General features: G+C 39.6%; 1 protein-coding gene across 1 annotated transcript in view; it reads right to left on the bottom strand.

Annotated features, from left to right (window-relative positions):
* Positions 1 to 27522, bottom strand: part of LOC149323257 (pro-neuregulin-1, membrane-bound isoform-like) — a 656320-nt gene that overhangs the window by 360357 nt on the left and 268441 nt on the right. Inside the window, exon 2 of the mRNA XM_089488655.1 lies at positions 22716 to 22790. Coding sequence (XP_089344781.1) covers positions 22716 to 22790 — 75 coding nt within the window. The remainder of the gene's footprint in view (positions 1 to 22715; positions 22791 to 27522) is intronic.

Raw genomic sequence — 27522 nt, 5'->3', positions numbered from 1 at the left:
GTGAAAACAAAATAACTGAGGATTTGCATTACAGTAATAAGACATCTCCCATAGACTCCCATCTGGTGACAGTGTAGAAACAGGCTTTTAGGGTGGTTAATACTTGCCTGCCAAAATGGCATTAATCCCTCCTGGTTTGTGGAAAGACCCAACAGTGGTCCCACTCTACAGCCTGGTAATCTCAGTATAACTGATGAATGGATTGATTTTCTATTTTAATTGAGTTTACTGTTGTCTTTGTACTTAAGTGATTCTGTGGACAGTTTTTAATTTTCAGAAATGCATAAGGATTTTCTTTCAAACAGCAGGCTGCAGATAAATGATTTAAATAAATAAATAAATAAATAAATAAATAAATAAATAAATAAATAAGGTGTAGGTTAATGTACCAGCCAAGACAGTACCATAATATGACCATCATCTTCCTTGCTCATCATGGAATCTTCCAGAGGCATCCAGCTTCGTGATTTTGCCAGCAGGTTGAAAGATCGGATGGACTTTTAGACTGATCCAGCAAAGCAATCTTGACCAGGTCTTAACATATACCCATTCTTTAGAACTATCCATTTCATTCTTAACATGGTCATTCTAGCTTTTAATGGCCCCCAGCACTGCTTGTCAAGACAAATGTGTAGAAATAAGAGAATGGCATTGTGTGGGTGAAAAGTCCTACCCTGCCCTGTTGTGGAATACATATCTAAGGAATAGATAAAATATCTAAGGAATTTTTCTAAGGAAAATGTGATCAGATTAACATTTCAAAGGCCACTTCCTCATTCATTATAGTTTTAGAACTGGGATGGGGGGTAGAGAAATGATTAATTTTGAATTTTATTGTATTTCTGATGTACCTTTACTGTTGTAACCTGCCCAAATTCATCAATCATCATCATCATCATCATCATCATCATCATCATCATCATCATTGTAAACCCATGAAGGGAACTATTAGCTCTTTTTCCCCTAAATTATTTTAGGCATATCAAATGTTGACATTTAGAATTTAAATAAATACAACAATGAAAAGACCCCTCTGTGTATGTGTTTACCTGCCTATTTGGCTTCTGTGGAGGGAGTGGAACATGTATCAAGATGGTCAGCTCTTGACATTTTTAGACAGAGATAAATGCCCCTAGATTCAGATTCCTGTATTTACTCAGGAGATGATATGCACAATCCAGAATTTTGTATACAGAAGCCCCCAAAAGTGTGCAAGTCAATTTCACAAATATACTGTATAACCTACATGATCGCAGCACACCAACGCTGATGAAGCACACATGGTTTCTCACCCACAACCCTGCTTTATACTTTCTGTTAATTTCCTTAAGACGATACTGGGAGGAAAACGCTACTCACTCTGAAAGAGTGGCACAGGCTTGCTATCTGAGGGTCCAAGAAATCTTTCAATTTTTCATGACACCTGCTTTGATTCTCAAACAGCGTGTGGATTAAGGAACGCTCCCAGTGGGTATCTGCTGCAGAATTGCCATGTCTGTCTAGCAATCTTTTACAGGCAGCTGTTCTGGAGCTGTGGGCTGCTTTTTGCTGCCGCTGATTTTCAGAAAAACAGTTTTCATTCAGGAGAGTGCTGTGGAGACTGCAGTGGTGGCATACCTCTCACAATAGTTTAGGTTTTTCTTTTTTTCTTTTTCAATGACAGGAGATTTCCTTCTTTTGTGAAAGGCAAACTGATCCCCCCCCCCTTCCAGATCAGGGATTCCCTGCAAGAGACTGGTGCTGCTGGTGACATCATCAGGAAATTCTCTGTTAAGTTACACTGTCTGTGCATAGGAGGGCACTCGCTGATAGCCAGGAGAAAGCTGGCAAAGACCGAGGGAGGGGCACAGCGAGGATTTTCCAGGGAAACACTACAGCAGATGGCCCCATCTTCTGATAAACACGAGTGCATCTGCAGGATGGTGGGTGGGAGGGATATTTTTGGAAATCTCTTGCTCACCCAGGCTTGTCCAATATTTTTCTTGTCCATTTCCCTCAATCTCTTTTGGCCAGCATATATATATCTGTATTTTTGTGTTTCTTTCATATGACACTACACACACACACAGGGGTGTGTGTATCACCCCCCTTTTGTCCACTACCCTGCAGTATTTTATGGTGTGCTTGTTACCTCTCCGTACCTAACTAGCTATTGCATCAACAATATTAGAATGGTGCTGAATATTAGAGCAAGTGTTGTCAGGGAAACAAGAATGGCACAGGACTGCTCTCTTTCTAACCTGAAAAATTAACTTTGCTTTTATTCAAATGGACTACACATCACCGAAACCAGAGAAATAGCAAAACACAGGCTGAATTGACTCTGTCACAATACAATATGTATTTCTATCACAATAGGCAGCATGAGTTAAGATTTCTATTAAACCAGCAATCCTCTTGGGTGGAAGAATTAAAATTGAGTAGAGTCCATGCCCTTACTGTTCCTTCTAAGAGGCAGGATTAAAATTTCACCAGTGAAAAGTATTTTGGTTGCCATTATTGTAATTAATTTAGGACTCAGCCTTTTGCTGCAGGTTTAGGATTTAGTGGAAGGCCACTAAGTTGGCATATTTCAAGGCATGCCTCTGCCAGTGAAAATGCACAGCTCTAACACTAATGGGATTTTTGCAGAGAGCCATGCTAACGCAGTCCCGCTCCAAGCGCAACTCTGCTGGTCAAGATGCCAAATCACAGTGTGTGTATATTTGTGTGAGGGAAGCGTGTCAGAAGAGAAATAAAAGTTGTGTCCATTCTATGCCCCTTCTGTTGGATGGTGAGTGCCATCCAACAGATATACTGTAGAGGTACTATATATTTGTCATCTCTCATAGCAGGGGAAAAAACTGTCATTATTTGTCATATGTGAAAACAAAATAACTGAGGATTTGCATTACAGTAATAAGACATCTGCCATAGACTCCCATCTGGTGACAATGTAGTAACCTGAACCACTGAAGAGTGACAGAAAGAAGACTAGCCAAATAGACCCAAGTATCTGCCCCCAAAACAGCTTGTATTTCTAGGTAATTGCTTGTTGATATGTAGAATGAAATTCCTAGGCTTTACTTCCTTCCTGCCACTTCTCCAAAAGGGTTACTTGTCTTAACTTTGAATGGAACAGACTCATGTTTCCGGAATGGCTGCTAGCACATCCATACTTTTCAAAGCTAGTTGCAGGACATTTCTGAGCTATGTTAGGACTTTTCTTCTGCACCATCCCTGAAAAGATTCTCAGAAACAATAAAATTCACATTTCTTTTAGCTACCCGTTTCCAGAACATTTGTTTATTTTGATATGCATAAGCTCAGCATCAAAGCATTTTACTCTCCCATGATAAATGCAAAAATTCCAGTACCCTCAAACCTTATTGCTTGCTTCTGTGCCAGTAGAGCATTATGCCAACAGCAGTAGCATAAGTCTGAACTAGTGATTTAAACATTTGCTTATTTCTTTTCACACATGAACACACCCTAACAACTTTTCCTCTATTGGGCATGATGACAGCACACACACACACACACACAGTTTTTAATGAGTTTTTTCCCCCCTTTAAGTCTTTTGTGAAAATTGCACTATTTTTGTGCCTTTTTTTGTTGACCAAACTCATCTTGGAGGAAAGGGTATGCAGAAAGCTGGGAGCACAACATGGACGTACAAAATAACATTGCAGTGATTTAACATTTTGAATGACAAGTGAAAATTGCGACAAACTTTCCCTGTGGTACAATGCATAACATTTTCTAGTTACTTCGAAAGAACATTTAAAGACATTTCTAGAAGGCATTTTGAGTGATGCATTTCCCAGTTTTATGCCATTTCTTTTTCAAAACTAATATTTTTAAAAGTATGGGAACATAAATAAAAATCAATGTGTAATGCACTTCTTGTTGTTTTGTGTCTTCAAGTTGTTTCCAACTTATGGCAACCCTAAAGCAGCCATATTCCTTTGATTCCTTTGTAAAAAAGCAGAATACAAATTATCATCATCATATCATGGGGTTTTCTTGGCAAAATTTGCTCAGATGGTGTTTGCCTTTGCCTTCTTTTGAGATTGAGAGTGTGTGACTTGTCCAAAGTCACCCAATAGGTTTTCATGGTTGAGTGGGGATTTGAACCCGGGTTTCCAGTGTCATAGTTCAGTGAACAGAATCAGCAGCTTTGACTTTTCCGGATTTGATTATTCATGGATTTGATTAATATGGTCTGTCTAGGAATCTCTAGGTCCTCCATTTTGACTCTATCTGCAATACCTGCAGAAATCACACTGGAGGATCTAGATATTCCTAAAGAGAACACTTCTTTAGGCATTTGTAGGTCCTCCAGTGCAATTTTATGAACAACCTCTGGTCGATGTTGATCAGTTTCCGGGCACATTACAAGGTGTTGGTTATCACCTTTAAAGCCCTACATGGCTTGGGCCCAACCTATCTAAGGGATCGCCTACTTCCATACAATCCGCCCCATACCCTCAGGTCCTCTGGGAGGAATTTATTGCAGCCCTTAAAGACCAGGTTGACAGCGACCTCCCAGAGGACATACTCTGCAGCTGCTCCCAGCTTATGGAATGGCCTGCCGGACGAGATCCGTCAAATCACCAATCTAGAGAGCTTTAAAAAGGCCATTAAGACGGATCTCTTCCGGCAGGCCTTCCTGGAATAAAATGCTCAGCCATAAATAAGACTTCTCGTCTAGTGAACTCTGCCTATGATGATTTTATTTAGCTTAGCCAGTTTAATATGTAGTTTTAATCTTACACTGTCTAATCTTGTTTTAAGGGGGGCATTATGTATATATGGATGTATTTTAACCTGTTGTAAGCAGCTTTGATTGCTTGGCAAAAAGCGGGATAGAAATAAAAATTGTACTAATTATTCATTATTTATCATAGAGTTGCACTGGAGGACCTACAAATGCCTAGAGAAGTGGTGTTTTATTTGTATTCTTTCACTTTCACAGGGGTCTTGTGCCCCTACGCCAGTGAATGTGGAGGGTCCACTGTACACCACACTGGCTTATGGATGGCAGGTAGCTACCCTTAAAAAAACCCAAATATATTGTAATGTGTAACAACACTTGGCATAAACATCCTGCCTGATCTTGGAAGCTCAGCAAGATTAGGCCTGGTTAGTACTTAGATGAGAGACCACCCATGAATGCCAGTTATTGTAGGCTACATTTCAGAGGAAAGCAATGGCAAACTACTTCCTTGTTTAAGAAAACTCTGTGAAATGCATGGGGTAACTATAAGGAGTTTATCACACAGGAGGGATCCTGTGCAAAAATGGGAATTAAAGGGGGGACCCCCCCCCAAAAAAAGTGGATTTATTATCAGATGACATCCAGGTTAACCCAACATTAACCCAAACAGAAAGTAGAAAAGACAGCAAAAGCACAATTGATTTTCAGATGGCATCACTGTTAAGGTGCATCAACGCGACATTAACCTGGCTTGAAAGTAACAAAATGCAATTCTTTTTACTTCCAGAAAATCCTGAAAGTAAAAATAATTGTGTTTTGTTGACTTTCTACTCAGGTTAATTTCACATTAACCCTGATGTGTCTGAAAATTAATCACGCTTTTGCATGTCTTCTTAGACTTTTGGGGGGAGGAGGGGTTTAAATCCCATTTTAAATGGTGTTTCTGCACAGGATGCCTCCCATGTGATAAACTCCTAAGTCAACGGGTGACTTGAAGGCACACACACACACACACACAATGTGTAAGAACAAATTACTTTTTTAAAAAGTAATTTTCCAAGCTCTGCAGGATTTGAGTCAAGGAACTCCACATAGATAAACAAGGGCATTGTGGCCAAAAACTGTGGCAAAAAGAAAGAGAAGAACCAAAAGATGACAGATGAAACACTCCATGATGACTGGAGATAGAATAAAACCATAACCATGAATACAACTGTGCAATGACTAGTACACAAGGATAAGGAAAACTATGATAATTAGCAATATAGAGAAATAGAAGACAAAGATGGAAGAATGAGAGATCTCTTCCACAAAATTTGGGAACCCAAAGGGAAGTTCAGACTATGGTCTGGAATGCTCTATAATAACAAGACAACAAGAAGAACACAGATCAAGAAGAAATAGAAAGACACTGGAGGCAACAAACAGAAGAGTTATATCAAAGGGATGGAAAAAATGAGTAACACATAGAGCGAATAACCATACAAAGATGAAGCCCAAATTCTAAAAGTTGAAGTGGAAGCTGCAATAAGAGAAATTGGTAAAAACAAATCAGCAGGAACAGACCATATTCCAGTAGAAGCAACTCTAGTGGTAACCATCATAAGTCAACAAATATGGAAAAAAGACAGTGGCCAACAGACTGGAGATCAATATACATCCAAATCCACAAAAAAGGAGAAACCACAGACTACAGAAATTATAAGACCATAGCATTAATCTCCATGCAAGCAAAATTATGCTCAAAATTCTGCAACACAGACTCCAATCAAATATGGAGAGAGAAATCCCAGAGGTCCAAGTGGAGTTCAGGAAAGGAAGAGGCACTACAGACCACAAAGGAATTTCAGGAAATTCCTTTGCTTTATAGACTCCAGCAAAGCATTTGACTGTATAGATCATTAAAAGCTATGGATGGCTCCAAAGGTCATGAGGGTGCCACCACATCTGATAGTCCCGATGAGAAATCTGTATTTAGGACACGAAGCTACTGTTAGAACAGAATTCAGAGAAACAGATTGGTTCCTAACTGGCAAAGGGGTTAGACAAGGCTGCATTCTATCACCCTCCTTATTCAACTTGTATGCAGAAAACATCACAAGAAGAGCAGGTTTAGATTCAGAAGGAGGAGGAGTGAAGATAGGAGGGAGGAACATCAACAATCTAAGACAACTGAACACTAAAGCCAGAATCATCCAAGCCCTAGTATTCCCCATCACCATATATAGATGTGAGGGCTGGACAGTGGAGAAAAAACAGATAACGAAAAAAAATCAGCTAAGTTGAGAGGTGATGCTGAATAAGTGCTGAGGATACTGTGGACAGCCAGAAAGACAAATGTGTTCTTGAACTGATCAAACCAGAACTCTCCTTGGAAGCCAAGATGGCTAAATTGAGGCTGTCATACTATGGTCACATCATGAGTAGGCATGACACACTTGAAAAGACAATAATGCTTGGAAATGTGGAGAACATTAGAAAGAGAGGAAGCCTGCACACTAGATGGCCAGTCATGGGCATGGATATATAAGACTTAATAAGCAGAGCAGAGGAGGATAGGTGGGCTTGGAGATGTCTTGTCCACAAGGTTGCCATGAGTCAGGGCTGACTCGAGGACAGTTAACAACAACAAAATAAAGACAGGTAAAATCTATAATGGTTATACATTTCTCACATTCTCTCTCTCTTGTAGTACAGGTAAGTTGATCCCTGGCGCAACTGCAAGGCTGAAAAAAATCCCTGTCCTTTCTCTGAAGCTGGTAGCAGTGCAGGAAGAGTGAAAGGTAGTGGCTAGGAGCATAAGTAATAAGTCCCCAGTTCAAATCTTACTCCAGGCATTGTCTTCATTGAGCGGCCTTTGGCAAAGTACTATTCTATTAAGTTATTCCTATATAATATGAGAATCATATTGCTAATATTAAACTATATGATAGGATTGTTTTAAAGTTTAAACACAAAAGCATGTATGCACACACACACAGTTTAAATACTGTAAATGCTATTTTCTGACTCCATAATGATTTAAGAAAAAACTTTCCATTCTTTCACAAATCAGCAATGCTGTTTCTGAAACTTTCTTTTATAACCACCTTTCCTGCCATTTTCTTATGAAGAGGCAGACACATCTTTTGGCTAGCATTTGGGTCAAAATAACTCAATTGCAATCGAATGATAGTAAATTGCAAGATGGCTAAACTTTTAATAGCAGGCTTATGGCTTCAATAGCAGGCCTGTGTGGCTCTACCGAGTAACAACAATAAGTCTGAAAAAAGAATTGTGGAATGACACTCGACATATAGCTAGGTGTCATAGCAGGTTTTTGTAAGTGCACAGTGCCTTGACACCTTCAGTCTACTCAGGTGTACATATACAGACTTTCTCAGGGCATGCAAATGTCACCATTTTGGACTGCAGTACCTAGAACTCCTCAGCTACTATTTCCAAAGGTCATGTTGTTTGGGGGATTCTGGAAGCTGCAGTCCAAAAGCCCTAACTTTTCCAGGGTCACAGCTCTCAAATAGTTTAGGGCAGCAAACTCTATCCTCAAAGGCTCATCAGATCTCCCCCAATCTCTGTGTATTTAAAGTTTCACTTGACAAAAATATGCATCCTGAGAAACATCCAATGTTAACATTTTCATGAAATTTTATCATGAATGGATAAATATTATTTCTCTGCCACAGACCAATACTGCCCCCACTGCTTCAGAATACAACAGGAAGATTGCATTAGTTCAGGACTTACAGCTGCTGTGGAACAAAAGAGAGGGGAAAAAACACAATTTGAGCCTCCATTGCTTTGCACCTGGTGTAGTCAGTAACTTTATACCAGTAGAAAGTATAAAATTCTTGCAGCTCATACTAGTAACTTTCTCTTTGACACAAATGGCCGTAATGAATCTGGACCCTGCAGCTGCTGGCAAAATATTATGGATGAGTGTAACAGGTGGCTGCCTCCCAAGTGCAGCCAGGATGAGGCCCCCAATTAAAATGGGGCTTCACATAATACAGTATGCGAAGTTCTGAATGAGGGGACTGCAGTCTGATGAGACTGGATAAGAAAAATACACCTCCACCAGAAAATAATTAGTAATTTTGAACAGACTGCACTACATTAAGAGTCCAGAGCTGGTATCATAAGGGTGTGTGCCACTGTTGTCAGAGCATTTGGACTCTGAGAAGGAATAGGAAGAAGATGATTTCAAGGTTATCTGTTTCTAGCTTAAGGAGAGATAATATCCCAAGCTGCCAAAGCCTTTTAACCAAAATACAAATGATTTTGTGGAGAACATAACTCAGAGAAATATTCATACAGATTACTGGTTTTGCTTAATTTTAGCCCAGCAGTGGTATACCTACTGCTGCAAAATCCAATCTTGCAGCAGTATTTCCCACCCATCCCCTGGAGGGAAAAACAGGAATTCATTTTTTTGAATCTTATGCTTTGGGAAGTCCCACTTCATTAGGGGCTCAGTGTGGCTACACTTGGGAGTCAGCCACCTGTTACATTCCTGGGGGGGGGGGTGTTCTTTCTCTTTCATGTATTTGAAATGTGGGCCTGAGATACACCGGCCAAAAGTGGTGTGCTGGCACCCACACTAGGGTTCCAGAGCATGCAGCCACCACACACTCTGGAACCGTAATCCATACGGGCGTCTGCATCATGATGGTGTCCTGTCCACATGGGCACCGCCATGATGACCTTGCCGCCACACAACGTCTGCACTTCACTGCTCATTGTGTACATCACGAGTGCGCCAATGACATATGCAACACACCACAAAAAGAACCTGGAAGAACCGGGTTCTTTTTACTGTGGAGGGACGCCGCACAGTTTGGTGGCCGTAGCATCCTTCCGCAGTTAAAACAGACAACTCCAGCTAGCCATTTTGAGGCAGCCTGTCCTGCCCCATAGTTAACCTACATTTCCACATTTTAATTTTTCAGAGCAAGGGTAGTGCTATTAGTGCAGTAATATAAGATGTACATTTTGGAGTTGCCTATTAGTACCTATTTACTTGTGTTTATGGAACTGTTAGTCATTAACTATGCACTATCAAGGATACCTTCACAGTATCCTTCTTCCTCATAAGGGCTAGAAACTGTTGAGTCAAAGCTGAAATTCTTGAAAAGCTGAAATTTGTGCCAGTACTGAAGTTGACTTTTGCTTTCTGGTGTTTTCAGCATATACACAACCCTCACTTTAGGCATTCAAGAGCAGGATCCTTCACATACATCTTTCCCGCAGATACAATGCTATGATTGAGTGGAAGATAGACTATGCAAAGGGTAAAAAGACGGACGAAGTATCTGTTGCAAAATTATGCGGATAAGTCTCCAAAGGATCCTTCAGTTACGATCTATTTGTCAAGTTATTTCCTTGCCCTTCAATCCATCTTTTTTGGCACACAAGATGTAGTTACCATAGCTACACACTGAGACTGATATCCCACATTCCATTTTGGTATTGTGACAGAACTACAGTAAGCTGTGAGAAAGAGTAAAACACACACAAGAGTACCACACAGTTCCTGTTAAAGATCTAAAGTTGGACAAAGGGTGATCCCAGGGCCATATACATTGCCCACCTACTAAGACTTTTTCTTTGTGGTCCCCCCTATCCACGTCTGTCCTGATACCATCAGGGGTAAATTGGCTTTCCTAGTTCATCTTTGTAGTGGGTTGTAGTTGCCCCATTTACTATTACAAGATACCCATTTTTGAAAAGCAGAAGTGGACTACTGTCCATCGTTTTTTGTTTGCAAAAAGTTGCCCCTGGGCCTACACAAATTTGCCCATTAATTGATTAAAAGATGCTACTCAACTTGTTAGGCTGTTTTAAAAATACTGCCTGCAAACCCTTTCCTTCTTTATATCAGCTGTGTTTGCAGAAGAGGAATATTTTGTGGTTGGATGTAAAGCAGAATTTTCTCAGAATACCTACATTTCTTACAGCAGGATATATTCTTTTTGTCACAACATTATGAAAAAGGTGGACTTTTCTTACGCGTCTGCAGAATGTCATTGACTGCTTATTGAGAACCATCAACTGTTCTCTGTACACACCTTGAGAACATCCATGAGATGACATTCATGAGAGCAGGGACATAAATTCTCAACTGCAGTGAAATTTTATTGTGCAGAAAATCGGTTTCTTTGTGCAAAATCCATGCTTTTCTCTACAACAGTTTGAGACATTCAAATATTAGTATAAAACTCTGCAAAATTCTTGATGATCTTTTACTCTTACTGACACAGGGGAAACTGTTTTTTGACCTGGGAATAAATAATTATGAATATTCTTTCACTCCTACATGAGAAAAAGCATGACTTCCACACAAAATTGGCAACAAACTTTAGCTTGTCTCATACAGAGAAATTCAGCAATACAGTGAGCCCTTGGTATCTGCTGGGATTTAGTGCCAGGAATCACCATAAAGAACAAAATATGTGGATGCTCAAGCCCCATCAAATACAATGTTGTAGTAAAATAGTGTCCCTTACACAAAATAGCAAAATAAAGGTTTGCTTTTTGGAATAAAAAAATGTTTTCTAGCTATGGATGGTTGAATCCGTGGATGCATAATCTGTGGATACAAAGGGCCAACTGTATCACATGACAAAGCCTGGTACTCATGCAACAGCAGTGTTTAAAAAATGCCAAGGAACACCTTCTTGAATGTGAGGGGTCTTCTTCTAAAAAGCAAACTGTGTCTGTCCTTAAAAGAAGCAAAGAAATATAGATCATGCAGAGGGGGCGTACACTCAAAAAACATTCAGAAGGCTCATGTTCCCTATCACTGCCCTAAAGACAATCTGCCATTCTCCTTCCTTATACCTATTATCTCAGGAAAGGCTGCTGTGTATCTCCAAGTCATTTCCAACTTATGGTGACACTATGATTAGGTTTTCTTGGTGGCTTTCTTCAGAGGGAGTGTGACATTGCCATTCCCTGAAGCTGAGAGAGTATGATTTGCACAAGATCACCCAGTGGGTTTCCATGGCTGAGCCAGGATTCAAACCCTGGTTTCCAGAGTCATAGTTCAATACTCAAACCACTACACCATGCTGGCTCCCAAAGGCTATGTTATCTTTATAGCAGTAGGATAGGGGCAACCCACCAGATGTTACTGGATGGGGCTTCCCAGAATTCCTTGCCACTAGAGGCTCTAAGTATTGGTGCTGGGAACTATTTTCCAATAATATGTAGAGGTTGCATGATTCCCGTTTCTGTTGAACACATTGTGTTTTGAGTCTCAAAGCGTCAAGAAACCACACACAGAGAGTCTTCTCACTCAGAACAATGGAATGTCTGCCTATCTGAACTTGCATTAGTAGAACATGCCTTTCTTTTTCAGAGCTAATATCTCATGAATGGTTAATTGACTCTAATTATTCCCTATTGAGTAAATCTGAGAATGTGGGACTCCCAATTTAAATGCCAGGAAACCTGCTTTCTACTAAAACTGCTGATTAAGCACTAGAGCTCCCTCTTTGGAATGTCAACATGATTTTAATTAATTAAAACTTATTAGGTAATGTGATGATGCCCAATTAAGGCCAATAGAAAAGATGACTAAATTAAATCAGATGTGTTCTGATGCAGCTTGGACATGTTTTATCGCAGAAAGATGAGAGGGAACTTTCCTTCCTTCCTTCCGTTCTAAAAAAAAATCCTTTGTAAGTAGTCTTGTATATTGTGTCTCTCGTCATGGGAATGCAAGATATCTTCAGAGATAACTGTCTTCAGGGCTGCCTCTTTTACTGAGCATACAACAGCTTTATCACAAAAATATCTTCTCATGGATTTAACAGTTGTAATAACAATGGTTTTTATTGTTATTTATTGGATTTATAAGTGTTTATTGTATGCAGCTCAGAATTCATGATCTGTCTCCTCTACCCACAGTTATATTTTGAAATGCTGAATGGAGCCATATTGCCCTCATATATAATAAACATCTTTTAACTGTAGCAAGATTTTCAACTAATCATTTTATGAATGAACAACAATAACAAAAACAATTAAGCTTTTTCTGGAAGTTGACTAGAGGCACCAGCTTTAACCAGCTGTTTCTTCAGAGGGGGTTTGCCACTGTTATCTTCTGAGGCTGAGAAAATGTGACCTACCCAAGGTCACCCAGAGGTTTTCCATGGCTGAGCTGGGGTTTGAACCCTGGTCTTCAGAGTCTTTGTCCAGTGCTCAAACTACTATGCCACGGTGGCTCTCCTAGATCTTGTAGGAGTTAAGATATAAGGTGTAATGTACAGTCACGATTCTAGCTAATTGTATTCTGAGAAACAAGTCTGCTACCTGCAGTGAGTTCAGCTAATTAAGAAAGTCTCACACTTATAACTGATATGTTTATATATTCATATTTGTAGATATGACCTCTTTTCACCAATTTCCTGGTTCAATCATACAATTTTGGCAGAACATCTAGGTTTTGGGGGGATTGGTTGGAGGAAGACTAGATGAAATATGTTTTGCAGAGCTCCTTGCAAGGGCTGTGCAGAAAGCAAATGAACGGAATGAATGGGGAGGATGAGGAATACAACAGGATGAAAGCTGATAGTGCTGCTGTTGTGTGCTTTCAAGTCAATTTCAACTTATGATAACCCTATGGTGAACCTATCACGGATTTTTCTTGGCAAGATTTGTTCAGAGGAGGTTTGTGAATGCTTTCCCCTGAGGCTGAGAGCATGTGACTTGCCCTGGGCCACCCAACGGGTTTCATGGCCAAGCCGAGAACTGAACCCTGGTCTACAAAATTATAGTCCAACCCTCAAACCACTATGCCATGCTGGCTCAAAAGCCGATAGTACCACACCAGAATTATTTGAGTTTAAGGAGCCATGGAGTCCGCTGCTGGTTTTGCTGACTTGCATTTACTTGACTTGACATAGGCCTGTTACAGACTGCCAAAATAAAGCTGCTTCGGGTCTCTTTGCAGGTATGCTATTTAAATGATGCATGGGTCCTAAGAGTCCGGAGGTCGTGCCAAAGCCGCACTCCATTCCTAAGCACTGGAGTGCAGCTTTGGTGCAGCTTCCAGATTCTTAGAATGCATGCATCATTTAAACAGCATACCTCCAAAGAGACCCAAAGCAGCTTTATTTTGGCAGTCTGTAGCAGGCCATAGCAATATTATTCACTCTGACTAGACTTTGAGAAAGAAAGAAAAGAAGAAGAAAACTAATTGAGGGGCACATAGAATTCTCCCACTGCCTGATGTGACAAGTAAAGAGCAACTCCCATTATTGTTATTATTAACAATCTGTAATATTTTATTGCAATCATATTGCACTAAGGGCCTTTGTGGCTGAAGAGCAGGGTGTAAGTATTAATAAGAACAGCAGGGGAAATATACAAAGGAGTAGTCCAGAGTCCAGTCCAAGGGGCACACAATCCCAGTCAGTCAGTCACAGCAAAGGGCAGAGGCAAGAGCATAGTCACAAGGCAAGTCCAGAGGTCAGATAACACTTCCTTCCCCTGCCAAACGTTCATAGATTTCCAAACCATTCTCCCTATTTCAAGAGGGCGCTTACAGGTAGAGACTTCTGGCTTTCAGTGGCAGGACTGACAGGCAGAACTGAGCACCAGTGAGCAGTCATCATAACAAAAATGTTCCCAAGAAGAAGGGAAAAAAGACAGTACCTAAAATGACATCAAATATTATATTCTATAGAGTAAGATGAAAAACTGCCATCGGCCATAATTCTTTACCGGCTAATGCCACCATATCATTTAATTAACTGACAATTCCAGTATTTACATGTGGTGTTGTAATGCAGTATAGTTTCTTGTACCTTGGATATGATAGATGTACTTGCCATACTCCCAGTATGCAATGCTACACAACAAATGAATGAGTGATCATAGGCCAGTACTCATACACTGTTAAAACATTTAATTTTTAAATGATAGTTCTTTTCATTAACATTTCTTTTTCATGTATGAAAAATGCTGGAAATTAATGATGGCCTAGTAGTAACAACAACAGAGGATCCTGGCATGAATGAAAGCTACTTGGTATTGACTATGCTTTGATTGTCACTTCTATTTACCTAAGAGCTATAAAAGGCCTCTGTTGGAGAAAGGTGCTCCATTGTCTGGATTACTTAGGAAGTATTTGACAGTATAGTGAGCTGCTCTAGATTCTGCCTTCTATGCATATTCTATGCACACTGAAGATGTGTAACTCCAGTTATTAACAAATGTTGTAGCCTATTCAGATGGAGTACAAAGCTCCTAAAGGTACAGTCTTAGCTTTCTGTAGCAAGACATTATGTATTTCCCAGTCATCTCCTTCGTGGAACAGGTCTTTTTAAAATACTGACTTTTTGTACTAGATTGATGTTTTCATTCACCTTCCCATCATAACTCCAAGATTATTGTGATATGATTAGTCTAAACCTAGCTCTTCCAGAGGACTGAAATATGGATGCATGTGGCTGTTTTTTGTTTTGTTTTTTCGGTAATAAATTACCAACAATTTAAAAATATCATCAAGATGGAACAAATTTAAATGGAGAGACACAAATCAACAGATTTGTTCATCCAACTGTAGTGCTTTCAAGACTTAGTTTTTAAAAGTCTAGCTTTGAATCCCTGTGTAGTCAAATATACTAGTGCTGAGTTATGGTTGCCACCTTTTTTCCTGAGAGGCTCCTTAGCTTTCATATGGCAGATAACTACAAATGTGCTCTTTTCCATGGTAAGAATGGCTATATCAATTCATTGTGGCTAGTGCAGATGGACAGAGAATTTCACTTTAGTTCATTTTTGAAGAATTTTCCAAAATCCAAATTTTTATAAAGAAAATTGGAAGATAGGATAACTAAAACTGAGAGATTTCATTCATACTTTGCCTGAAATTATTGTTTCCAGATTTTCAAAATTCAAAAGAATTTTAAAATCTTTTGAAATTAGGCCAAGAGCCACCATTGCATATCTCTGTTTTAAGGGGCACTGTATTGCACCTACCAAATTACATAACAGACTTGAAAAATCCAGCACTGTGGAGACTTACAGTATTTAAAATAAGCCAGATACTAGTGTGCTAGAAGTAGGATGCTGCACAACAGATAATGCCAGATGATTTAAGCATGTATATGCAGGAAGACAAACCTTTATTATAATGGACAATTCTCCTTTGAAACATTTTCATTTCCACAGAATTATCAAATTTGTATCAAATTGTGTTCACTGCTGATGGGCTAAAAATCAGAAAGAGGTATCATGGATAGGTATGTTGAAGATCACAAATATGAGGAATTTTTATATTTTAAAAGTACAGATGACTGCGGAATCCAATACTGTAGGAGAAAGAAGTCAACGAAGCATAGAAAAGTGACTGTAAATGAAACTTAAAAGGAGATTCAGATAAATCAGTATGCAGCGGATAGGTTAAGAGGAGGAAAAGACCTGACAAGAGAAACAAATTGTTGTGATCTCTGTTGACCACCACAAGGAAGATAGCAGGATAATACAAACACTTTCTCTTTGTACAGCACTATTCATTCTCTTATCAGAATGTGTATATAATCAGAGCATTTGTAGCAGAGTTCCACAAGTTCCATAGATAGAGGTTCTGAACGTAATCTCAAGAGAGCCTGTGAAGTACATAGCTATATTTGTATGCAGTCATTTCGAAAGAACGGTGGTTCCAAGGAGAGATTCTGTCCCTCTTTGTTATTATTTTTATAATGTGTATTTCTCTTAGCCCCACAGCCACTAGAAGCACATTTTAGGGTGCTTTCTGGTGGCTATTTCCAGACTTTGGAGCTCTTTTCCAAGGGAGACAAAGTTTGCTCCCACTCTATCCTCCTGTTGTCCTGGCAAAATTGCATTCAGGCAGGTCTTCTGCATGTATTCTGGTCTTCTGCTGAAAGAGCTCGAACCAGTGGTGTGCTAGCTATGTCTATTACCATGGTACTGTACTTTCTGGCGTGTAAGACTGCTTTTTAATCTAGGAAAATCTTCTCAAAAGTCGGAGGTCATCTTATACACCAGGGGTCATCTGATATGGCAGGTTCTAAAACTTCTGAGCTGGACTGGAGCATTTGTGGTCGCCGCATATGGTGACGGGGTATGGAAAAAAGAGCTGTGTTTGCGCTACCAGTCTGATAGTCTTGGAGACAGGGAGGGCTGGGCAGGCATGAAGAGCTGACCAATCCAAGTAGGCTTTGTATACAACAGGTTTTCCTGCTAAGTACCTGCATGTCATAATCATTTGAATTAAAATTACCATATTGAATTCAAATCTGATGTTTATTAAATTTTTATTTGGTTTGCATTGGAAGAGGGGTAGCCTTATACGGCGAGTATATCCCAAACTCTATATTTTAACTGGAAAAGTTGGGGGTCGTCTTAAACGCCCAGTCGTTTTATATGCCAGAAAATATGGTAATTTTAATTGTGTTTTTAATTTTAATTTATTTAATAAATTTGGTTTGCTGTTGGTATGTTTTAAAACGTGATTTTGGTTTTTTTCCTCTACTCTGTTACTGCTAATTATAATACCTGTCTGCATGGATGATGTTCTTTTGATTATATTTGACTGGAACGTAATGAATTAAAATGGAATTAAAATACAGAATGAATGCTTTGGCTTAAAAATTTAAATGTATGGGTATTTGTTCTGACAAAGCCTTCCAGGTGTACATATTTGAAAGTATTTCTTGTCATATGGTCTCCAAATTTTAAAGATGCACACGAATTGATATTCCAAAAATCAATCATCCTTCCAAGATTTGGAGAGTTGTGGTCTGTAGCAGAATCTTCTCAGTGATGGTACCATCTCTGTGAAATGCCCTCCCATGTTAAATCTGTTGAGCTCTTTACAGATATAATGTTAATGTCAAGCTAAGATAGCACTGCCCTGACAATTTGTTTCAGTGTGAAACTTTTAATCTTTGAAATATCTGCTCATATTTTAGTAGTGTTATTTAATTTCATTTTATGGTGCAGAACAATTCAATATTGTTGGAAATGGAAAGGTAGTATGGAAAATTTAAATATAAAGATGGATATTCCTGTTCTATGTCTAATGTACTCTCCCATCAACTCAAAGTGAGGCAGTGACTTATTTTCCAAAATGTAACTTACTATTCTACAAGCTATTAAACTTAATAGCTCTGAATTTACCTTTCATTTTAATGGCAGTTAAAGCTCAGCTTACCTACTGGATACAGACAATCTACTGTATTGATCAACGGCTGCTGCTCTCAGTACAAAGAGGATAATGAGGATGGCTTTCTCTCCCTTTCCCAAACAAAGCTGAAGAAGCAGTAATTCAGTTTTTAAATGTTTCCTAATAATATGCTTTTCTTCTGTGTTGTACTCCTGAAACCCAGGAAAATGCATGTGTGTTTACCATGCAGACAGAAAAAGACTGGGCATTGTTGTTATTGTAGATGTAAAGATGACTTGACAAGGTTTGGGGACTTCAGTCACATCTAAACCACAGCCTACAACTGGTTTAATAGCAATTTTCTCTTCTGCACCTACACTGCAAAATTAATGCAATTTGACATCGCTTTAAGTGCCATGACTTAGGGAATTCTTGGATTCGTAGTTTAATGAGATATTTAGTTTTCTCTGTCAGAGCGTTCTGGTGCTACAAAAAACTACAAATTCCAGGATTCCACAACAATGATCCATGTCAGTTAAATCAGTGTCAAGCTGCATTAATTCTGCAGTGTGGCAGCAGCCACTATCCATCGGCTAGTCTCAGCAACAGTAGACCCACTGTATCAGTTACTGAATAGTAGGCCAATGCTCAAGGTTGGACTTCTCCAATGTTCTGTACACTGGGCTACCTCTACACCAAGTTCAGAAACTTCAGCTAGTTCAAAACATGGCAGCCAGATTGATTACTGGGACATTCAGGAATTATCACATTACACCAATATTAAAATCACTCCATTGGCTGCCAATTAGTTTCTGGGCAAGGTACAAAGTCTTGGTGAAGGGTCTGGAAACCATGCCCTATGAGGAAAGACTTAGGGAGCTGGGAATGTTTAGCCTGGAGAAGAGAAGGTTAAGAGGAGATATGATAGCCCTGTTTAAACATTTGAAGGGATGCCATATTGAGGAGGGAGCAAGCTTGTTTTCTGCTGCTCCAGAGAAAAGGACCCAGAGCAATGGATGCAAGCTACAGGAAAAGAGATTCCAGCTCAACATTAGGAGGAACTTCCTGACAGTAAGGGCTGTTCGACAGTGGAACAAACTCCCTCAGAGAGTGGTGCAATCTCCCTCCTTGGAGGTCTTTAAGCAGAGGCTGGATGGCCATCTGTCAGGTATGCTTTGATTGAGATTTCCTTCATGGCATCTCTTCCACCTTTATGATTCTATGGCCTTTAAAGGGTCCAGGTTACCTACAGGATCTCCTCCTCCCATATAATCTGCCCTGTACACTCAGGTCCTCTGGTAGACATCTACTCCAGTCATCTGTCAGCCAGAGGATGTTTGCTTCAGCCACCCCTAGACTGTGGAATGACCTGCTGGCAGAGATTCAACAGATGAATATACTTGTATGAATTCAAAACAGCATTAAAGGCCTGTCTGTTCTGGCAGGCTTCCCCAGATGATTTTTAAATTGTGAATTTTAAATGATGAATTTAAGTGTGGATTTTTAAAATATGTGTATATCTTGTCCTTTTCACTTGCTTATCCCATTAACAAATAGCTTACCTCTTCTGGCTTGAATTCAGGATCTGGGATGCCCTGGATGTTATCATACCTAAATCGCCACCTATCTAGCTGAGATGCTGCTGCCCAGATGTATCCCAGGTTGAAGCATCACTCAGCCAGCACTTTTTCAAAGTTGGAGAGCTTCCAACTTTAAAAATTGGCCAGCTGAGCAAGATTTCGACTCAGGATGCATCCAGGCGGCGACATCCTGGCTAGATAGGCAGCAATTTAGGTACGATAACATCTAGGGGCATCCTGGATCCTGAATTCACGCTGGAAGAGACAAACTGGTTTATTTGTTAATGGGATAAGCTCCCAAACTGTATGCATGTCCTTTTAAACCCATGTGTATTTTAGTTGGCGTGTTTTAAGTAATGTGACTGTTAAATGATGTTGTTCCCCTCCTCAATTCATGGGGAGAACCAGATAAGAAATAATAATAATAATAATAATAATAATAATAATAATAATAATGTAAAACTAATTGAATCAATTGGTTTTCTGTAGTTGAGATTAGCAATAAGATTTAGGTCCTAGCTCCAGGAAACTCTGCAATATGTGACTCTGAGATAGTTCTCTAACTCAGAATTTGTATCCTCAGAAAACTGCCATTCAGGGGAAACTGGTATAAAACTAGCATAGTGAGCTCCCTAGAGGAGTAATGAGACAAAAGAAAGGCAGACAACCAAAATAACCAATATATTCAGAATATGTAGTTTTAAATACTCATATTTAAAAGGCAAGTAAAATAGAAAAGGTTTGCTATGAAGCATTCAAAGAAGAATCTATGAATGTGGAATTGAATGACATAAGAACAACCACCTCTTCCCCAATCAAGATATACCAAAAGGCTGAAGTATGGTGAATATGGCAAAATGAAAGACAGTTCTACAGATGAACAAGGAATTGCTCACCATAGGATCTGCATTTCAAGAAACATATTGTATTGGTATCTTTAGCAAGATAGTTTTTTGTGGGTTTTTCGGGCTGTGTGGCCATATTCTAGCAGAGTTTCTTTCTGACGTTTCACCAGCATCTGTGGCTGGCATCTTCAGAGAATGCTTTGCATGGAAAAACTGGGTGTGTATATACTGTGTGAGCCCAGCAAAGCATTCTCTGAAGATGCCAGCCACAGATGCTGGTGAAACGTCAGAAAGAAACTCTGCTAGAACATGGCCACATAGCCTGAAAAACCCACAAAACACTATGGATGCTGGCCATGAAAGCCTTTGTCTTTAGCAAGAGTTTAACACCTCTAGTAAATGAGTGGCTTTTATCACATACTGAAATAGACATTTATTTAGGATGTCCAAATTAACCTAGCGAAAGGATTTTCCCTTTACTAGAAAAGAGAACAAGCCACTACAAAGAGGAAAAACTTAATAAACTCAGTATCAATAAGATTCACATGCAAATCGGTGTAAACGTTCCATTATCATATTTTAAGGTACTATTCTATAGACAGAACCAGAAAACTGAATCAGTTACTTTCTCCCAGAGAAATGATTCCATCTAGATCAGTGTGGAAATCATGGAAGCATCCACATATTTGTTGGACTGGAACACCCAGTAGCTCTAGCCATCATAGTCAATGGTAAAGCTTGCTGAGAATTATAGTTCAGTAACATCTGGAGGGCCGCATGTTTCCCACCCCTGCCCTATCTACTGTATATCTGTTATCAACAATTCATGAAGATGTATCATTAGGTGGCACCACAGAGCAATTGCAAATAACTGGAGTCATGTTTGTTCATAATTGCTTCATGCACGCTGCATTCTTTACTCTTTCTTGAACATGGATGATCCTTTCCAATTCAGTAAGGTAAGAAAGGACTAAATTTTACAGATTTCTTCACATTCAGTTTGGAAAGAATTTCAAATTATTATTATTAATATTTAAAAAAACTGAATGTTGGAGAAATCAGAAATTACATTTTTGCCCAGTGAAGCAAAGGGCTTAGTCCTTAAAGCCTGAGTTGAAATCCATATATATTCAATTAGGGAGTGCTATTAGGATGAAAACCTTTTTATCTTTTGTCTACAGTTGGTCAAACTTCCCCTCTTTTCCTCTCTATTCCAGTGAATAACATTTTTACAAAATAAATAAAATGAAGCTAGGATCCTTTGTGACTCTTTGTCATGGAAAACAGGACCAAATTATTGCTAAGATTCATTTTCATTCCTCCTGGTGGTTAAGAACATTTGGAGATAGATTTTCTTAAAGATGATCACACTGTGCCGAAAGCGGGATCTCTCTGCCCATTCTAAAAATAGAGCAGAGCAGCATATGCTGCATCATAAATCAATGTTCCTGTTCAGCACCAAACCGGGTTTGGCAGAGGCGCATCAGCACATGCCAATGATGGGGATCATTTAGTTGATGATCCACTAACTGTACAGCTGGCTCTATGCCTCTGCTTCCCTTCACCCACTTAAGTCACTGAAATGTCTTTATAAACTGCAATGGAACAAACAGAAGGGTCTATCAGAAGAAGTGGTCGGAATAGAAAGTTATGGGAGAACATATAGCTCCCATCCTGCTGGACTTCTTTTTTTTTTTAATTTTTTTTAATTTTTATCAAAGGGAAAAAAACCAAACATCTAAAATATACAAAAAACTACAGATATACAAACAATCTTTCACACATATCAAAATACATCACGTTTATACAGAAATCCACCACAATTAAATACACTTATACACTTCATTCCTAATTTTCCCTTCCTTTCTTTGTTCTTCTTCCTTCTTCCTTCCTTCTCCTCTCCTTCTCCCCCTTTCTCTCTCTTTTTCTCTTTTCTCTTTCCTTCCACTTCCTGTCACATCGATCTCCTTATACCTCCTCTTCTAAACCCCTTCTCTGACTCATTCTTCTCCTCCTTAACAACCTTTTCTTTGTTTCCTTCATTTTACCTTCCTTTCAACATACGCTTACCTTCTTCTACATACTTTATCTTCATATATCCTTAACTTTTAATTAACTTTTCTTTCCTTCATATTTCTTCATGCTATATCAACCTTCATGCCAAAGGAAAAAAACAAACAACAACAACAACAACAACAACAACAACAAAAGGGAAACATAAAACAAACATTTTCCTTCATTCGACTTGACTTCCGGATATTGTTTTCTTAAGAAACTATTCTATCACCTCCCTGTAAGTTTGCCATTCTTTTCCTCTTTAATTACATTACCTTTCTTATTTACTTTTTCTATATTTTTTCCTATATTCTTTTCCTATAGTTCAATCGTCAAAACAGTACCAAAAATAAAGGACTTATGCCACCTCTTTACAGTATTGCACAACCAAATCCACTCACAGTTGTAGCTGCTGCCACCATTTGTCTCTGAGGATACCAGGCTTTGCTGACTTGGCCCTTCGGAAGTGGCCCTTCCTGGCAGTAAGTGGGAAAAGAGAGGGGAAGAAGGGAGAGGAAAGAAAGTGAGAGAGAAAGAGAGAGAGAGAGACAAAAAATGAAAAGGAATATTTAAATATATTCATTTGAATACAAAATAAGTTAATTCAATAGTTTTCATTCTTTTGCTCTATGTTTTGGCAAGTCATTCGTAAACCATTACTATCACTGTCCTCTGAGTATAAGGCATAGCACATCACCTTGCTATAGTACTGGCATTTCAGTGCTCTGAACATCCAGAATTTGGGCTCCAAATGATGCCCATTCTCTGGTAATAGAAACAGAATGATGTAGTTGGTCATCTGTTGCCGGAGGCAGACCTTTTCATTTTACCCGGTGAATGACAGGACCACTTCTGGTTTGTCATATTTTATCACAATAAATTCAGTTTGCATTACTGTACTGTAATTTGGCTGGGTGTGAGCATGTGTTTTAAGCATATTTGACTGGACAGGGAGAGGGTGTTGCTGGTGAAAAGCAACTTTATATGGATTTATATAGCAATACATGTTAGAAATTATTGTCCATTTCCCCTAGAATTTAGTGAAAGATGATGTTTTCAAACTTGGGAACTGTTTAACTTTGCTTCAGTGCACTTAAATATATCAGGGCAGTTCATGATGTGATTGGTGGCCTCCTCGATAAGTCACCAATGAAATATAGCACACAGCCTTCCTCAACATGATGACCCCCAGATATTTTGATTTTCAACTCACATTTGCCCCAACCAGACTGTAATGCAAAACATCTGGAAGGCAACAGATTGGGAGAAAATAACTTTATCATGTCATTTGATATATCTGTCTCAGTGTCTCCGAATAGATTTAGATAGCATATTTATATACTGCATAGTGCTTTTCCCTTTCCTTGGAGATATTTTTCTAGTAGAACCCACCATGTAAATCAAGTTAGTTTCTTCACCTATCATCTACACCAGTACCATTTGTTAATTAGAGATGAGTAAATGCACTATGTGGTGTGCCAAGTTCTCCTGCCAATAAGTGTAAATTTTGCTGTAAACATGCTAAGAAACCCTTTAGTAATTTCATCATCTGGCTTACAAGATCAGTTTGTACATAGGGGATATATACAGGAGCCTTAGACTCCAAAATATTAATCTTTATTGCCCATCAATCATTTTCTCTATAGAGCAGATTATTCAGTAACTGCCATCATTACCAATTAAAATCAGTAATGAAAACAAATAGTTCTTCCAGCACATTAACAATAAATACTTATACATGACATTTCCAGAAAAAAATGCATGTTTTATGCAATCCTTTATAGCTAGATGTATATCCCATTATATTTATCATAGTCTAATTTTGAGTAGATATCACTAGGATTGCATGGGTGGACTGTGGGCATGCTTGACTTCAGTTTTGGCTGTTCTCTCTCTCTCTCTCTCTCTCTCTCTCTCTCTCTCTCTCATATATCCATCCATGACATTTGCGTATCATTTTTCAGTCTACCAGGGCCCCTGATGTAATGATAGGTAAAACATTTAAACCATGAAGGGGCATGCTGGATCAGAGTTGACTGTGTGTCAGTGAAAATTAACTTATGAATAGATATGAATATGTGATCAGTATGTGAAGAGCTACAGGACAGGTTTAAAGGGATAGTGTCTTTTAAACAAAGGCGGGTTACAGACTGCTGAGAAGCGGCTCCCAGACGCTGCAGAGAAGGAGCGCGGAAATTGCCCTGGAAGAAGCGATGTGAGTGCCAAAGGGCGCACTCGCGGCGTCACTTCTGCCACGCGACGTGTGGACACAGAGCGTCCGCTACGTCAAAATGGCGGCGGCCGTGTGGAACGGCCGCCGCCATTTGTCACGGTCTCTGTCTGTGATAGGGTAAGGGGCATCTGGAAGAGATGCCCCTTTTTCAAAATGGGACGTCCTAAGGACGTCCTTTATGGCGGTCTGTAACCCGCCAAAGGGAAGTACATCAACATATAAAATCCACAAAACAGTGGTACTTTTATTGGGAAATACAAAAAGATGCACAAAAAGAAACAAAGGAAGTTCATTTTAACTATTGAATAACTGATAGGCTTGGCTTTGTGCGGATGTGTCTAAATCTCTTCGTAGATGTACATAAATGTGCAGCTTATGCCACCACACCTTGTAGAAGTGCATCTCATAAACTAGTAGCCCTGTGTATAAAGTACTTTCTCCTGTCTGTCTTGAACATAGTAAGGCCATAGTGGCAAGCCTATGGCATGCATGCCCTCTCTGGCATGCAAAGCCATTTCTGAGGGTGCATAGAGAGTCAAAAGGGTGGGTGAAGAGTAGAAACAGTGCCTGTTCCTCTTCTTCCCCCACCCTCCTGTGCCCTCAGCTGTCTCCAGGGAAGTCCCGCACCTGGAGCTCCCACCCTAAGAAGGTGGAAGTCTCACCCCCTGAAATCCTGTCCCCATGGAAGTCCTGCTCCCCAACATAGGGCAACCCCAGGTGTGGGAACGCCTTTGAGTTTGGGCACTTGGTCTCTAAAAGGTTTGTCATCACTGTAGTAAAGGATTCCTATGAACCCTCTTCATGTACCAAATGAAGTCATAAATGCTAGCCTCTCATCCCCCACTGCCATCTCCCACCTCAATGATCTCAGCCTATACGAATCCCAAATTCCTTTGAAGTGGATTTTCTTTGAGCAACTTCAGGCTTTAGTATTATGGAAGAGAAAAGGAGAGAAAGAAGGAATTGCTATATACTTATTCATACCATTCATATTTCTGAAATTTAGTTGTTCCCTTAGTTGACCAAATCAAAAAGCTACTAGTAGTTATGCTAGATCATGCTATTGAGTTCTGCCCACCTATCAATAGAATGGCATCTGCCATGTAGTAGAGGTACTTCCTTTGTCATCCTCCCAAATCTGTTCAGGAGGACTGGGGTATATGTGAAGGGATAGACACATAACAAAAATGGTCTTTTACTGGACTTGGATGAAAATCTGCTTGCTTAATGTTGGATGCAGCTCAGAATGAGCACATTTATTACAAAGATTCATGCTCAGGCATGAAAGCAGCAAAATCCATCAACAACCTTTCTCTTCATGGCACAACTCTGCTTTTACCCAGGAAAGACATATCAAAGTCTGCTTTTGTCTGGCAAATATAGCTGATTCTAGATGACAGCCTATTTCCATTAAGCTGGCATGTGTAGTCTCAGAAAGACAGCCACAGCAGCCCTCTTTTGTGTCTGTGTCTGTGTGTACATCAATATTCTAGAGGTTTTCTAAAAGAATTATTTTAAAAGATGGTGGTGCATTTCTTTGCCACCCAAGGCATATATGGAAAGTAATTTTTCACCTGATGTATGGCAAAGTACTTACTTGCTACATGCTGGGGTGATCCAAGAGGCTCCCTTTGCATGCACACTTATAGATATGGGCAATGTTTTCTCATAGTACCTGCCATATGTCTATAGAAGAGTTGTCAATACTACATGGCTGGCACCAATCCGACTTTCCACCTGATTGCCACTCGGGTAGACAACAGTCAGGTGAGAAAGATCTATACAGTTGATTCTGGCAACCTCACACAGAGTTAACATGGTAGGATTTGCAACATCCAAACAGATTGCTAGAGCCCCCCCCCCCAATTCCCATGCCAGGGCAGCTGTCTGTATGGGTGTCCCACTGTGCCACCTGGTGCATCTACTACTGTTGCCAGTCACTTGCTTTGAGGTCAATATGAGGTGTCCAGCCATGGTATCGTCACTGGGCACCTCATTCTGACTTCAGAACCAAGCACCCATAGCAGTGGCAGACATCCCAGGGCGGCTCAATGGGATGCCTCTGTCATTCCTTGAGGTGGGAATGGAGGGCCAGGTAATGTGGGAGGGTTCAGTGACCTTCAACACTGCAAAAAAACATTTGGGTATCAGCTTGGGTGCAGTCAGTACCCAATTGGCAGTGCCAGTTTGAAAGGGGACATATATTGTCAATTAAATATGGAGTTCAAAAATACACAACAAAGGAAATCTTGCCAAAGATTGGGAAAGTTTGTTTGTGATGTGGAGAACTATCATCATCATCATCATCATCATCATCATCATCATCATCATCATCCCCAAGACTACAATGTAACCCACTGGAAATCTGAATGGGAGGTTCTGTGAGTTATAGTGTGTGGTACATTCACCTTGAATCACCACCTCACACATTTCTTAGTTATAGACAGTGACAAATGCCTTCATATACTCCTTCCAACAAGATTAATCTCTTAATCTTTTATAACGTATACAGTTAGGCTTTCCATTTCTACTTAACTGTATCTCTGGTAGAAACAACCAGGCAAGAGGTGTGGTTATAATTAACAATAATGATTGCGACTTATATGTATAATATTCAACTCCTAATCACTTTCTAGCATGTTAACATTGGGTTACAAATATCTTCTACAGACCTATGACCTAGGCAACAAAAATAAATCCCCTCCCCACAGTCTCTTTCCCTCATCTAACAGTTTGATCTCAAATCCTAGTTTAAATAACACCTTCACCTCCAACATCCGCACTGTAACCAAATCCATCTATAAGCAAATGTACATTCTGCGCTAGACATTCCACAGTTGCTGATTAGTTCTCATACACAGTTCTGGCCTTACTTACCAAATTACAACACTGTACAGAAAGACAGTATGGTGTAATGGTCTGAGTGTTGGATTTGGACTCTGGAATACCAAGATTCAGATTCCCACTTGCCCATG

The sequence above is a fragment of the Sceloporus occidentalis genome, unplaced genomic scaffold (genome assembly GCF_023333645.1).
Source record: "Sceloporus occidentalis isolate IW3139 unplaced genomic scaffold, rSceOcc1.0.p SCAF_1, whole genome shotgun sequence".
Taxonomy (NCBI): domain Eukaryota; kingdom Metazoa; phylum Chordata; class Lepidosauria; order Squamata; family Phrynosomatidae; genus Sceloporus; species Sceloporus occidentalis.
The sequence above is the reverse complement of the archived record's forward strand: the minus strand, read 5'-3'. Positions and strand labels throughout refer to the sequence as shown.